Source organism: Nyctibius grandis, chromosome 5 (genome assembly GCF_013368605.1).
Source record: "Nyctibius grandis isolate bNycGra1 chromosome 5, bNycGra1.pri, whole genome shotgun sequence".
Taxonomy (NCBI): Eukaryota; Metazoa; Chordata; class Aves; order Nyctibiiformes; family Nyctibiidae; genus Nyctibius; species Nyctibius grandis.
Genome location: NC_090662.1, coordinates 26,635,709 through 26,650,915, shown reverse-complemented (window position 1 = coordinate 26,650,915; position 15,207 = coordinate 26,635,709). Strand labels below are relative to the sequence as shown.

The window sequence follows — 15,207 nt, the reverse complement described above, 5'->3', positions numbered from 1 at the left end:
TGCCTCTGTCTATACTGCTGGAGGCTGTCCTGAGGAGCCCCGGACTCCTGAGGCCTCAGAAGAAGTCAGGATAGAGGAGGAATCTGTCTTGGTAGATGAGGGCTGGGTCAGGGACCAATTAAGCAATCTGGACGTCCATAAATCCATGGGCCCTGATGGGATGCACCCGCGGGTGCTGAGGGAGCTGGCGGAAGTCATTGCTAGGCCACTCTCCATCATCTTTGCTAAGTCGTGGGCAACGGGACAGGTGCCTGAGGACTGGAGGAAAGCGAATGTCACTCCAGTCTTCAAAAAGGGCAAGAAGGAGGACCCGGGGAACTATAGATCGGTCAGCCTCACCTCCATCCCTGGAAAGGTGATGGAACAACTTGTCCTTGGTGCTGTCTCTAGGCACATCAAGGATAGGGGGATCATTAGGGGCAGTCAACATGGCTTCACCAAGGGGAAGTCATGCTTAACCAACTTGACAGCCTTTTATGAGGACATCACCCGGTGGATAGATGATGGTAAAGCTGTGGATGTGGTCTATCTTGATTTCAGTAAAGCGTTTGACACAGTCTCACACAGCATCCTCGCAGCTAAACTGAGGAAGTGTGGTCTGGATGATTGGATAGTGAGGTGGATTGTGAACTGGTTGAAGGAAAGAAGCCAGAGAGTGGTGGTCAATGGGACAGAGTCCAGTTGGAGGCCTGTGTCTAGCGGAGTCCCTCAAGGGTTGGTACTGGGACCAGTACTATTCAATATATTCATTAATGACTTGGATGAGGGATTAGAGTGCGCTGTCAGCAAGTTCGCTGATGACACAAAACTGGGAGGAGTGGCTGACACACCGGAAGGCTGTGCTGCCATTCAGAGAGACCTAGACAGGCTGGAGAGTTGGGCAGGGAGAAATTTAATGAAATATAACAAGGGCAAGTGTAGAGTCCTGCATCTGGGCAAGAACAACCCCAGGTATGAGTATAAGTTGCGGACAGACCTGTTGGAGAGCAGCGTAGGGGAAAGGGACCTGGGGGTCCTAGTGGACAGCAGGATGACCATGAGCCAGCAGTGTGCCCTTGTGGCCAAGAAGGCCAGTGGCATCCTGGGGTGTATTAGAAGGGGTGTGGTTAGTAGGTCAAGAGAGGTTCTCCTCCCTCTCTACTCTGCCCTGTTGAGGCCGCATCTGGAATATTGTGTCCAGTTCTGGGCCCCTCAGTTCAAGAAGGACAGGGAACTGCTAGAGAGAGTCCAGCGCAGAGCCACGAAGATGATTAAGGGAGTGGAACATCTCCCTTATGAGGAGAGGCTGAGGGAGCTGGGTCTCTTTATCTTGGAGAAGAGGAGACTGAGGGGTGACCTCATTAATGTTTACAAATATGGAAAGGGCAAGTGTCATGAGGATGGAGCCAGGCTCTTCTCAGTGATATCCATTGACAGGACAAGGGGCAATGGGTGCAAGCTGGAACACAGGAGGTTCCACATAAATATGAGGAAAAACTTCTTTACAGTGAGGGCGACTGAACACTGGAACAGGCTGCCCAGAGAGGTTGTGGAGTCTCCTTCTCTGGAGACATTCAAAACCCGCCTGGACGCGTTCCTGTGTGATATGATCTAGGTAATCCTGCTCCGGCAGGGGGATTGGACTAGATGGTCTTTTGAGGTCCCTTCCAATCCCTAACATTCTGTGATTCTGTGATTCTGTGATTCTGTGAAGCAGAAGATCATGGATTTCTACTTTTCTATGTTCCCACTCCATGATTATTCAATGCTTTATGATAAAATAAATTGAAAGCTTTGTGGTAATAAAAGAGTTTGTACTTCCTAGGAAAGGTGTTGGTACAATTGAATAAATTAGTTTGTGTCCTGTATACCATGCTACACCAGTAAGCACTCTGGGTTTGAGTTCATTCACAGCTCAGGCACCTAAAGTTAATGTGTATGTCATGTGCCTTTAGACCGATGTCTATACTTTCCAGAATAATGATTAATAAAGCTATTATCATATGCAGAACTACGGGCTATTTAGGTACTGTTGGAGGTGAAGACAATTTTAGAATTCAAGCTTTTCCGGGCCTCTTAGAAGAATCTTTCCAAGTCAGATCATGGCAGCTAACTTGAAAAGACTGTCTGATTTCTCTATAGGCAGTCAGACTACTGATTAAAGCAGGATTAGCGAAAATAAGCTTTTGGGTCGGATAACTGTTTGCACAGTTTTAAGGGAATACATGTGGTTACCAAAGCCTTTGCTTGTTAAACCACTGCTTTGACAACAGATGAGAATGTGAATAGGAGTAATGAAATGTAGTCTGAAAGACTTATTTACAATAAAAGCAGAAAGCAGGTGATGATTTATGTAACTTATGTTCAAAAAATGGATTGAAATTCTGGAAAACAATACACACTTGTTGCCACATTTACAAGAACTCTCTGAAGCACTTAACAGGTATATTTGGTTTAGAAAGGCTTTACCACTTCTGATTTAGAGCCAGAAATACTCAATTTTATTATGTCAATCCTGTTGGGGTTTTTTTTGGAAGCAGAATTATGCTTATTGAACCTTTGAGGTAAAAGCTTTAATTGTACATTCTTAAAATGCTATGTCTACTTTTAGGCGGGAGATGAAGTATACGCAGGGTTCTTCTATTGTATTTCTGAAGTGTTATCCTTTCTGTGGGGGTGTTAGATCTCAGGTGGGAGATAAAAATGTGACTCCTAGCAGCATTTCTACCTATAGAGAAGTTAAAAATACTTACATGTGATTCTCTAATTTTTATGAATGTAAAAGCCTTTTGGATACAGGCCTCTGTACTGCAGAAGTTTTAATTTTAGTGTTTGGACCAGCATCATTTGTCTTGGCTATACTAGTCTGCATTTACTGTTAATTTTTAAAATACTTTTTTGAATGGAGTTTTCTCATCATTTGACCTTTGACAAAGCCTTCAAGTAAAATGTGTTGTTTTCATGGCTCTTAAGTGTACACTGAACATCTAATTTTTGAACTTAGAAATATTTTGGCCACAAAAAAAAAATCCTAATATTCTTGATTTTAAAGTTTTTGGCAGTTTTTCTTAGGAACAAAGGGGCTTCTAAACCCTATGACACCTACTAAAGAAAGAAAAGCAGTCCTTTTGGTGGCAGCATCCTCTTTAACTTCATAGACAATTCTGAGATCCTCAAAAGGATAAAAGATATCATGGTAGAACAACCATTCCTGTAACAACAACAACAAAACTAACAAAAAACCCCACCAAAACCAGAGCAGTTTTGGTGCTGTGTACAGCTATGAGTGGTGACATCCTAGGCTGTGGGCACACCTAGACAGCATCCCACAGAGGTTCTTTAGGTGGTTGTGACTGAGCTAGCTCCAGAACTAAAGTAAAAGGCTGCATCAGTTCATCCTTGCCTTGAAACAAGCTATGCAAGGCTTCACTGTGCAGGTGCTGTGTCTCTCTAATACAGTGATACTGTTTTCAGGACCCAACATTGCGAAGTGCAATTGTACCAACTAGATTGGCATTGGATCCTGGTTTCTAATTCATTGCATAACATTGACATGAAAATCATGTTCCTCAGTTCCAGCAACAAGATTTTGTGCTGGCTGCAATCACTGAGTACATCCCATGTGCTTTTTTCATCATGCAACAGAGCTTGGGGGTTTCTAAATCTCATTCTAGAACAAAGACTAATATTGAGATCAATCAGATTTCACTACATATCAGTGGAAGATATATGGAAAGGTATGATCTAGTTCAGATAGAACTTAGAAATGAGCCCGGAATCGTGACTTTCCGTTTTCTCACACAACAGAAAAGATCAGAACAGGACTTTTCAGGTTGTGTTCCATTCTTAGGACTTGATCAGAGAAGAAGGCCTTTCCCAAGAGGAACTGGAAGTTCTGTTGTCTGAACAGTGGAAGAAGCTGCTGCGCCAAATCAATAAGGAAACTGAGAAACCTACTACTTCTACTCTTGATCAAGACCCCAACGAAAGGATGCCTACTAAGGATGGAGCAAGGCCTCTCTTTAAGCTTTGAGAAGGCAGCAGTATCAATGTATATAGAAATTCAAGGATAAGTTATGTTGTAAGTGGAAGCTTTGTATTTTCATAGCCCGTGTACTTTCACAGCCTAGTGATGCTGAAGACTAACTTCAAAGAGTTGACTAGGCAAAGTACTGTTGCGTGGACTGAGGTATTTCCAGGCCTTTCCATAAAAAATATGGTCAGGAGGAACCTTCACACAATTGGTGTGTATTGCTGCGTTGCTTCTCAAAAGCTGTGGGACTTGATCCTGGAATTTGTGGAAAATAAATCTCGGCATCAATGCTGTTCCTTTGAGATTTCCATTGTTTAAGCAAAATGTCAAATTTGGACTCAGATTATTGAGATTTGGTTTGTTATCAAAACCATAAATACAATTATATCAGCATGCTCAAAATAATAAACATGCGATCATCTACACCTCACATATGTAGTCTGTACTACTGCACTAAATACACAGAAAATCTATGCCTCATTTGAAAAAAAAAAAAAAGCCAGCTGCTTTCCTTCTGGGCCATTCGGGACCTAATATTGTTCCCGATTGAAGTCCATGGCAAACCTTCCATTAAATCTAATTGCACTGGGCTTTGTTCCTAGCTGTAGGAGTACAAACAGTCTATGTCACTGAACACAGTAACCACACTAAGCTGTGCTTTCCTAGGCAAACAAAGCGGAAAGAAATCAAGTAAAAACAAAGTTAGCAGCATAAAGCCACCCACCTAAGAGGCCCATGTTTCCAATAGCAGCCCAATTCATTAAACAGGCATGGGGACTTAGTCATTCTTTGCCTGATTAAGCACATTTGGTTTTACTGGTTTTTCTTTTCTGTGATCAACTTCACAGTTTTTTGTCTTTCAAAGCTGTGCTTTCATGTACTTGTTGTTCACCAACTGCCATCTTTTTACCCCCTTATTGAATAGCTCACCTAGGAGGAACAGCTTTTCTTTTAAATTTTCCCTCAGGCTGAAATTAAAGTAAGGGCATTATGAATGCGTGTAGTTCAGCACCTACAATAGCAAGTAATAGTTCTTGGAATTATCTCTGAAATGGCAATGTGTACTCACTTGCAACCTGGAAATTAAAACATCCCAGTTTTTTGCCTCATTGTTGGATGGAATCAGCCTTGCAGGATAGACATTACTTGTTCCCACCAGCTGACAATGAAACGAATACTCTGCAGGAGCCGAGATGACAGAAACATTAAATTTAGCAAACTTTTCTCCATCTTGTATAATCTCAATTGAATCTAAGGTGGACCAATTTCTAGCCGAGCCTCCATAGAACTTGTTGGTCATTAAAAACCTAGAAAGACAACAGAGGGAAAAAAAAGTCAAAATGACAGAAGGAAGAAGTTAATATCCATTTGATAAAGTACTGGAGGCAGATAAAGGTTCACTATTTCTGGCTGCAAACATCATAGTTGGTATCTTTGCTTGGCCTCCCACGTCATTAGGATTGTTCATAAGTGAAGAGACCCTGTGAATATGTTTTTACTACTTCTTAGAGTTTCATCTCACAAGCACAGCTTTCCATAGCTGTGGCAGGCAAGGAGCAAATGCAATTTCATTCTTCAAGGGCCTCTGCCAGTGCAGTACTTCATCAGTTACCAACAGTTTATAATCAGTAGAGCAGAACCTGAGAGACTGTCAGTAGGCCTGCAGTGGCTCTCAATAAACATTTAATGGGATTTTTTGAAAATTGCTTTTATGATAGGTACAGGTATGAGAACCATCCTCATTTATCATTGCAATTCTTCCTTGGCTCAGACGCCTAAATGGTAATTTCCTTTGCAAATGTCTGAATTTGCAGTAGAAGACAGAGTTTTCTCTCACTGGAGGGTGAGGAGGGGTCATCAGCCCTAGTTTCCCAATTTGTAGTGGGTTAGGCACAAAAAAATATTTCGCATTTCAAAAAGGTCTGTGTATGTGTGGTATAGCAGTAGTTTCCAGTGGTTTATAATCATGTGATTTATATATATATTACTATCACTGCAGTCTGAACACCTCCCAGATGTTCTGAAGCAGAAATAATTGAGAACATCCAGAAGTACATCCTTATCCTTTACAGATCAGGACTATGTCCTAGCCTTTACGACATTTTACCCAGTTACTTTTAGATATTCAAGTTATCTCATAAGGAAATTATAAACTTTTCTTCTTATTGTATGTTGCTTAGTACTTTAACCCTACTTGATCTATGTATGTATTGCTCTATATAGTTTGCTGAAGATATTTTTTGCTTATGGATAATCGCAAAGAATTTAGAATAGGAATCTTTTTAGCAATAAGTGAGACTGACTACAAAACGAAATATTCTAATATGTCTGTCCACAATGGGTAACACTGTATGTGGATTTTAAAATTTGGGGTAATACTTAGATGCAATTATGACAGGTTTGAAAAATAAGCAGTCATCTATAAATGTGGCACAATATAGAATATTTTATGTTCTATAGGGTATATGTATATATAGAGAGAATAAACTCTGTTGTAGAATATTGCTTGTTTGTTCAAATCAGTTGCTTTCAGTAGCATGTCATCCTCACAACATAGAGTCTAAACTCAACACAAACAATGCTCCTTAGGAGTAACACACAAAATTTTACAGGTTAGGTCACTACAGTAATTGAGCCTTTTCTTTTTCTTTTTTTTTTTTTTTTTTTTAATAATCTGTGGCTTTTGATTCATATAACTTCATAATCCTCAAGGGTTTCAAAATTCTCAGAAGGAATCCTAGAACTCAAAGTGTCATTCAGGTGAGAAAAGGATGTTTTGTCTTATGGCATTCCTTATGTTTTGAGCCTCAGCAGCTCTTTCCATACAACATTCAGCTGCAAGCATCAGTGAAAAAGAAAAAAAAACATTTGAATTTCAACTAGTATACATTCACAAATATTTATGAAAAATATTCTATCATTATAGTGATAATGTTACAAAATTAAAACATGTATTAGCCTAGATATTAATTGCTAGAAGAAAGGAGTCTTTTCCTGGTATACAGCGCAATCTGAGCAGAATTTCCATGGTGTCTCAGTAGCAGTGCTATAGGCACTGGCTGAAGGCCAGTTATAAGCACAGAGAAGTTTACTTAAACGTTTGTGCCAACCGCAGACGCTGGGTGTGCTCTGTACTTTTGCTGAGAAGATAAGAAAAGTGGTAAACAAGGAAATTCTTTGGAGACTTATCATACGAACAAACAAGTTTTATAAGGCTATGTGTGTGAGTACAGTCTAAAGTGACCCCCAAGAGAACGTGGTCTCTTCACGTTGCACCAAAGACTAAAATTTTATGTTACCTGCAGATTTATGAGAAGTAAGATGCTAATTAGTGAAGTAGTTGAGCATGGTTAACTTAATAATACAGGCTTTTATCCTTAGCATCTTTCCAAACAACTGATAGTGAATAGCCTCCAAAAAGCACACGCTTAACTGATAACTGACACAACCATAATTCATTAAATTACAAAAAAGACATTCAAACAACAAAAAGCAATAGAACTACTTCATTTAGTTTAATGTTTTCTTAGATGAGTAGATAGCAAATAGAATGAGCACAATATATGACAAGGGAAGGAGAGATAAATATTTTATCTGCAGAACTGAAAGTACCTTGGCTTTTATAAGAAATGCTGTGTTCACATTAAACATCAGAGGCAATACAGGAAGCAAACTTTCACACAGATATGTCCTTTATGTATCATGGCACAAACAATGTGAATTCCTGGTCGTAGGCCAGACTCCTTTTGTGCCAGATAACCATATGAACACTAAATGCCACCACCTGTTACCGATCATCGTCTCATGTGGATATTCACTACAAGGAGAGATCTTTCTGAAAAGGAAGCTACCTGGAATTAGTACTGTTTCAAAGATTCAAAGAGAAACACAACTGTTAGGTAAAAGACTTTAAAACATGGTTCTTCAGTCAATTCTATTCTACACATTCTATGAGCAACAACAACAGTCAAGTACTTATCAATGTAAGTGAGGAAAATACTAATGCTCTGCACCTCAATCCACTTTGACACCTTTTCCTAGAGAAGATGACAGACAGGTGCTTGAACAGCTGGATGTCATCAGCTGCTGAGAGAGCTGAGATGATGCTTCTTCCAGCAAAAACTACTGCCCACTGTCCCTACCCCTGCTGCATCAGTAGTTCACTTTTCTAAAACTAGCACTATCAGAAACATTCTACAACCACTCCCTAACAACTCAGCTCTCAGTGGCAAGTGCAGGAAGATGAATGGGACTTGCTAGAGGGAGGGAGAGGGAGACGGCAGCGGTTTGCGTAGGATGAAGTAGCTATTGCAGCGGCTAGTAAGAGGTGGGATATGACTAGGTGCTCAGCACGAAGTGGTAGACTAGTGGTGGTAAGGGCAGGCTCTGGGTCCAGCTCATGGTGCTGAAGTTAGAGCCTCTTTTATCAGCAAATAAATTGAGCTATTTGAATGTGGTCCTCTCTGGTGTAACTTTCTGTCTTCAAGGGATGCTCTCCTATACCTAAGTAAATGGCCTTTACAGGGGAAAAAAATGCAGTCATGGCTCTAAGCTCTGCTCCTTCCCACCTCTTTGCCCTGCTTGTGTCCTGTTTATTGAGGCAGACTGTAATCTTACCAAGGAGTCATCTTGAACAAGAAATATAATCAAAGTGAACCAGAAGGTGACAACAGAGGTTGTAATGTATCTGTTTTAGAAGCTCTTGACAATAGACACGCTGAGAAAAACAAGGTGAATAAAGCGTTTCTGGATCATGAAAAGAGCAATGGATTGTTCTGGTTCTGTAAAGTATATCTTAATATTTGCATTATATTCCATGCAATATTGTATTATGGTAGCTAATAGATGCCTAAAATGACATGATTGTCTCTTAAATCAAGCGATAATCCAACAGAAAAAAAAGCACAAATAACCACATGTGTCTTTAGCAGAAAGTTTTCTTTATAAAGGTTTCTGAGGTGTTGTGGCTTGATGCCAGCCAGAAATCAAGCACCTCTGTAGCTGCCTGCTCACTCCCTGTCCCCAACAGGACAGGAGGGGAGAACAGAAAGAGCAAAAATGAGGAAACTTGTGGGTCGAGATAAAGACAGTTTAGTAAGTGAACGAAAGAGGGGAAAAGGCGATACAGAAGCAATCCCTGTCTACCTCCCACAAGCAGGCCAATGCACAGTGAATGCCCAAGGAATGACTACCCTGGAAGTGACCTCCCACCTTCTTCCTCTGTTCCATTTTTTATTGCTAAGCACCAGTGTCACACATAAAAAATAATCAGTTTAGGCATTTTTGTGTCTAAATGCCCTGAGGGGCTATTAAAAACCTGGATCACACACAGCCCAATGGAATAAATCAAATTCTTCTGCAAAACACAACCAGCCTATGCTAATTTAATTACTTGCTGGGCATGATGGTTGTCAGGACTTCACCTAATCTCTTTTCAAGTCCTCACTTATTGTTGAGCCTGAGTTTCTTATCCCAGCTTCAAGGCTGTTCATGCATTTTGGTATTTACTTACAATGTATTCAAGTAGAAGCACAGGTCAAGAGAAACCTCGTGAATATTTCTGCCTTTACTACAACAGGCTCAAAGGATGTAAAAAAAAATCCAGAATAAGAGAGAAAACATGAACCATTCACCTTTTGCACTAATGTTCTCCTTTAATTTACAGTCAGTCTGTCTACAGAGTTGTTTCAAATTTCTTCTCTTCAGATGCACCTCAGATTCATGACCATATTAAAGTTTTCTCCCAATAATTAATTAAAATTATAAGATTTTAACAAACAGATGACTAAACATACATCTGAATAATCCTCATTAAGTCCATATGCGTACACTAACATCACGTTTGATCTTCTTATGCCTGCTGCAGCAATCAAAATCTAAGATAAAAGTTTCAACTGCCAAAGTATTTTGTTTCTATAGTAGCATCCTAAGGTTTGCCATTTGCTGTTGTACAGTTGAGCAAAACCTGTTGACTACTTTAAAGAAAACAACCCCTCTAAGATCTATCAATTAATTTGATAGCTCATTTTGCAGCACAGTGTCATGCTCCGTAGGGTTTTCAAGTGCTTTATGATTCATATTATTTTCTTGGAACTTTAATTTTACTAGAAAGCATGGTATTATGCTGAGGATGATCACATTCAGGACAAATGTAGAAAGCAACCAGATTCATTCATACAGAAAGTGATTACAGGAGAGCAGCTAAGACCTGCACTAGCATGGGCAAAGACATAGAATGAGAATCCAGGGCACTGTTTTGGTGGGTCTGTCTGTATGAGAGGGAGACAGGAAGCAGCAGACAGTAGACAGAGAAGCACCAGGGCAGCCACCAGAGAAAGTGTTATTTTGTGACTTGGAGTAAAAGTAAAGATGCAACTTGGGCAGAGTCTTGGTTTGAGAACAGTATTTTTGGAATAGCATCCAAGGAAAATGCTTCCTTAACTCCCTGTGGTGTTCAGGGAAATGCATGCCCCTTTGATAATTTGCAGTACTGAAAACGAGAAATGCTTGACTTCATCACTAAGGACAAGTCTCAAGGATCCTATACACAGCTAACTACAGTATTCAAAAAAGTAAAAATACTATACTAACAGCAATCTTACCTGTACATTATGTTCTTCCACAAAGCTCTAGATGCTTGGGGAGAAGGGGAGATGTTAAATAACAAAGCACATTTGTTTTTTTGCCATCTCTGATGGTCTCTGTTGATGACTGCACATGTCTCTATGCACTCCAAATACAACTCCAAACACATCACTGACTCTCTTCAACACAAGTCTTTCTGGGGGTCCTTTTACCTAAATGTAGAATGTCCTTCTATCTCAATGTAAATAATGGTATTTATTCATTCATGCTTATCACCTTGGTGCCACGTGCCTCTTTTACACTCCTACCAAAATGTTGTTCAAGTTCTAATTGTCTCCTACATTATTGCTTTAAACTTCCTCTCTTTGGTTTCCTTGGATTTCAATTTCCCTTATTCAAGATCTCAAAAGCATTTTAGATGGCAAAGTCATTTGTCCTTCTTCTGCCCAAGCAAACATCCAGTTCATCCTCTGATATATGCAAATTTAATTCAGTGCAAGTTCCCTGGCCCAAGTCCTTCCTAAATAAATTTAAGCAATTAACTGAGGTACCTAAGTGAAAAGAGCATGCCACATTATCTTTGACAGAGCTTAAGAAAATAATTTTAACTGCTGTTCCTGCTGTTAAGGAAATAACTGAGGTTTGTGGACCAGCAGCTGTATGGTAGCCCTCAAAGAGTAGCAGATGCCTTCCCCACCCCTAGAATCCACTAGTGAGAGCAACAGCTGCAGGTTCTCCCTTTGATTTTTCAACCCAAGTCTTCTCATTCCCTAACTTTTCTTCCCTTTTATCATGGTAGGAGAAACGTGGTCTTGTCACCATCCATGGAGCAGAAAAATTACAAGTTTTTGCACCCCTCATTAGCCACAAGCTAGCTCTGACAGAGTATACTGGTAATCCACATTAGGACTAAATATGACCCTGGCCATGCAAGTAGACTTCAGCCCCTAGAAGCGTTTACAAATCACAGCTAGATTTCCCTGAGACAGGATAATGGTCTGATCCTATTAGCAAAACAGGATGTTTCATATACCAGTATCTCACAGTATGGTTAGTTGCCTACACAACTTTTTCAGAACTTTACTTGAGCATATTAATATATTCTCTATGTAAAGACTATATTATTGTTCTCCTGTACAGTAACTCCTCAGAACAGAAACCAAGTTGTAATTTCAAAAACATTTTCACTTAACTCCTCTTCTTTTTTTGGTCCTAATTTGCAAATAGGCTTTGTACACCACAAAGATCTATTTAAGAACAAATCATAAGTTACCTTATCTCTAGGCTGCTGATTCCATTCATGGGCTTTGTGTATTTTAATGACAGTCTAAGAATAAGAAACAGATTTTGAATGTTAAAATAGTCAGCTTTAATTAGATCATTGTGACATTTCAGTCGGAGGGAATATTCTAAATCAACAGGCAATTACAAAAGTCATATAGCAAAGGTTCAATACACAGAAAAATATGACAAAATATTTCTATAGTTTTTTTTATGCAAGAGCAGGTGCTTTGAAGTAAAGGAAAACAGAGATCATGTTTCAGTAATGTACTTCCAGCTGAATTACTACCTAGTAACTGGCAGTACTCCCCTTCAAGGGCAGTTTTACAATGAAATGATGATCTCATTAATGCCAGTGGAGATTTCTGTGATTGTGAGATCAGGCACAGGGAAACCTGTTTGGATCAAATATAAACAAACAAACAAGGAAGGAACGTAAGAAAGAGGAAAAAAAATTGTGAAAATAAGAGGCTGCATATGAAAAATTTTTGTGGTCTTGACTCAATCTTTTTCTTCTAAGAATAACCAATTTAGTATTTTTTTATTTTGGATGCTTTAGAAGAAGAAAATTAAATTAGTATTAACTTGACATTGCACCATTTCTGATTAGCTGTCAAAATCACATGTATTATGATATGAAATTTCTTGTGCCACTCACGTTGTGTTGATGTCTGAGCACTCAGAGGAAGAAATATCCACATTCTGGGTTACAAATGTCGCATTTGTCAAATCTATAAAAACCGAATTGTTAGCTTTGAGGCTGAAATTTCTGGCGTAAAAAAGGATGCATATATCATTTCCAGTGGTCACATTCAGAGGAGGATATGATAAACTGCCTTCTTCCTCAGTGGCCATTAATTGTCGTCTTAATTCCCACACCACATCATTTCTTCTAGAAATCTGTAATAACAGCACATTAACAATTCATCTCCTTTGCAAGATATAACATGAATTGAACACAGAGCTTCACCATTTTGTACCATGAGGACCCATCCTTCTTAAATCCTCAATCAACCTCAATATTTATTATTGTCCATCTATTTAACTGGCAGTATTAAGGCAAATCAAGTGGTGTTAACCTAGGTTCCCATGGTCAGGCATCCACATGTGAAAACAAGCACCAGTGACGTTAGACAAATGAACGTAAAACCATGTTGTTAATGCTGCCTTAAGATAATAGTATGCATTAGTGTTAACAGGTAGAAGAATTTTTTTTTTTACAGAAGAATATACTGAAAAAAATGAACTGAGGGACGGGATGCCATCCAGAGGGACCTGGACAAGCTTGAGAAGTGGGCCCATGTGAACATCATGAGGTTCAACAAGGCCAAGTGCAAGGTCCTGCACCTGGGTTGGGGCAATCCTTGGTATGAATACAGGCTGAGGGATAAAGGGATTGAGAGCAGCCCTGTGGAGAACGACTTGAGGGTACTGGTGGATAAAAGCTGGACATGAGCTGGCAATGTGCACTTGCAGCTCAGAAGGCCAACCGTATCCTGGGCTGCATCAAAAGCAGCGTGGCCAGCAGGTCAGGAGAGGTGATTCTGCCCCTCTACTCCACTCTGGTGAGACCCCACCTGCAGTACTGTGTCCAGCTCTGGGGTCCTCAGCACAGGAAAGACATAGACCTGTTGGAGCAGGTCCAGAGGAAGGCCACAAAAATGATCAGAGGGATGGAACACCTCTCCTATGAGGAAAGGCTGAGATAGTTGCGGTTGTTCAGCCTGGAGAAGAGAAGGCTCAGGGGAGACCTTACAGGAGCCATTCAATACTTAAAGGGGGCCTATGAGAAAGATGGGGACAAACTTTTTAGCAGGGCCTGTTGCAATAGGACAAGGGGTAGTGGTTTTAAGATGAAAGAAGGTAGATTTAGACTAGATACAAGGAAGAAATTTTTTACTATGAGGGTGGTAAAACATTGGAACAGGTTGTCCAGAGAGGTGTTAGATGTTCCATTCCTGGAAACATTCAAGGTCAGGTCAGATGGGGCTCTGAGTAACCTGATCTAATTAAAGATGTCCCTACTCACTGCAGGGTCATTGGACTAGATGACCTTTAAAGGTCTCTTCCAACTCAGTCTATTCTATGATTCTATGAACTTTTTTCTGCAATAAAATCGCAAGAAAACTTCAACTTGCCAGGACAGTGACGACCTTAGTAACAATAACAGGTTTTGCAGTCTTCATTTTAACAGGCACGAAAGCAGGCTACTTAACTACAGCAGTGTTATATTTAGATTCTTCTGATGGCTTCTGGAAAAAGAAGATCTATGCTCATTTGGCTGATATGGTGAACTCCTATAAGAGACTTCACTGCATATATACATGTGCTTTTAGGAGTTTTCCAGGAATTCCATTTAATAGGTAATGCCTTTTTTACAAATGTGCCCAGGTCATCCTTGGTAAAACAGCCCCATTGATATCAACAGTAAAAACCAGCAGACCTTATCAGACAATAACTTAATCTTGTTGTTCATATTTTACTCTTCACTTCTTATACTGTTCATATCCAGGCTGTTCCATTTATTCTTAAGACCCATGTCAGCTTTACAACTTCGTATTCTGCAAGTGGCCTCTGCCCTTGGATAACTTTGGGATACAAGAAATGAGAGACATCACAGGGGTTACCAGAACTATAATTATGTGGAGCTATTGCCTGGAACCACATTTAATGGGTTTAAAGACAGGCAAGGACCATTTTCCAGTCTGGAACAGAGGCTATAATATCACTTTATAACCGGCCTGTGGAGAGAAGCCCCAGAAGATTTTGTCACCTTAACCGCTGTTCTCTAAATGCTATGGGCCGTCTGTTATTTACAACGCGTCTTTGCAGATTTCTCATTCTACGAACAAAGCAGAATGGGCTGAGTTATAAACCTTTGACTAAATGCTCAAATGAAGATTGCAATCTTCCTCTCCCATACATGCATACTTTATGAATTTCTTTTTAATTCAGAGTAGTGCCTTTTCAAACACATCTGAATATGCATTATTTTAAATGAATACCATATTCTTTAAAAGAAGAGTGTACAACAAAAGAAAATATTCAACTTTTGATACAAAAATTTTAATCTTCCCTTAGGCTTTCCTGAAATGTAATCATTTTATTTCAAACTGAGAGAAGAGCTGAAGTGTAAATTATATCCTGTCTAACAATTGACTTCCCTATGTGGGCCCTGCGTATCGTCTAAAGAGGGCTTTAAAAACCACCTGCTAATAGCTGAAAACAATGCTAAATTGGAGACTGTGATTGGGCTAACTTGGGGGATTAGGTTTAAGTATCTTAAAATAAAAAGGAAACTATTAGAATATAATCATGAGACTACAGCT

The 15,207-nt window shown here is 39.7% G+C and overlaps 1 protein-coding gene across 1 annotated transcript in view; it reads right to left on the bottom strand.

The window, feature by feature from the left end:
- Window positions 1-15,207, bottom strand: part of ATP6AP1 (ATPase H+ transporting accessory protein 1) — a 58,913-nt gene that overhangs the window by 3,060 nt on the left and 40,646 nt on the right. Inside the window, exons 7-9 of the mRNA XM_068401444.1 lie at window positions 12,537-12,778; window positions 11,871-11,924; window positions 5,082-5,319 (exon numbers count right to left, since the gene is read on the bottom strand). Of these exons, the coding sequence (XP_068257545.1) occupies window positions 5,082-5,319; window positions 11,871-11,924; window positions 12,537-12,778 (534 nt within the window). The remainder of the gene's footprint in view (window positions 1-5,081; window positions 5,320-11,870; window positions 11,925-12,536; window positions 12,779-15,207) is intronic.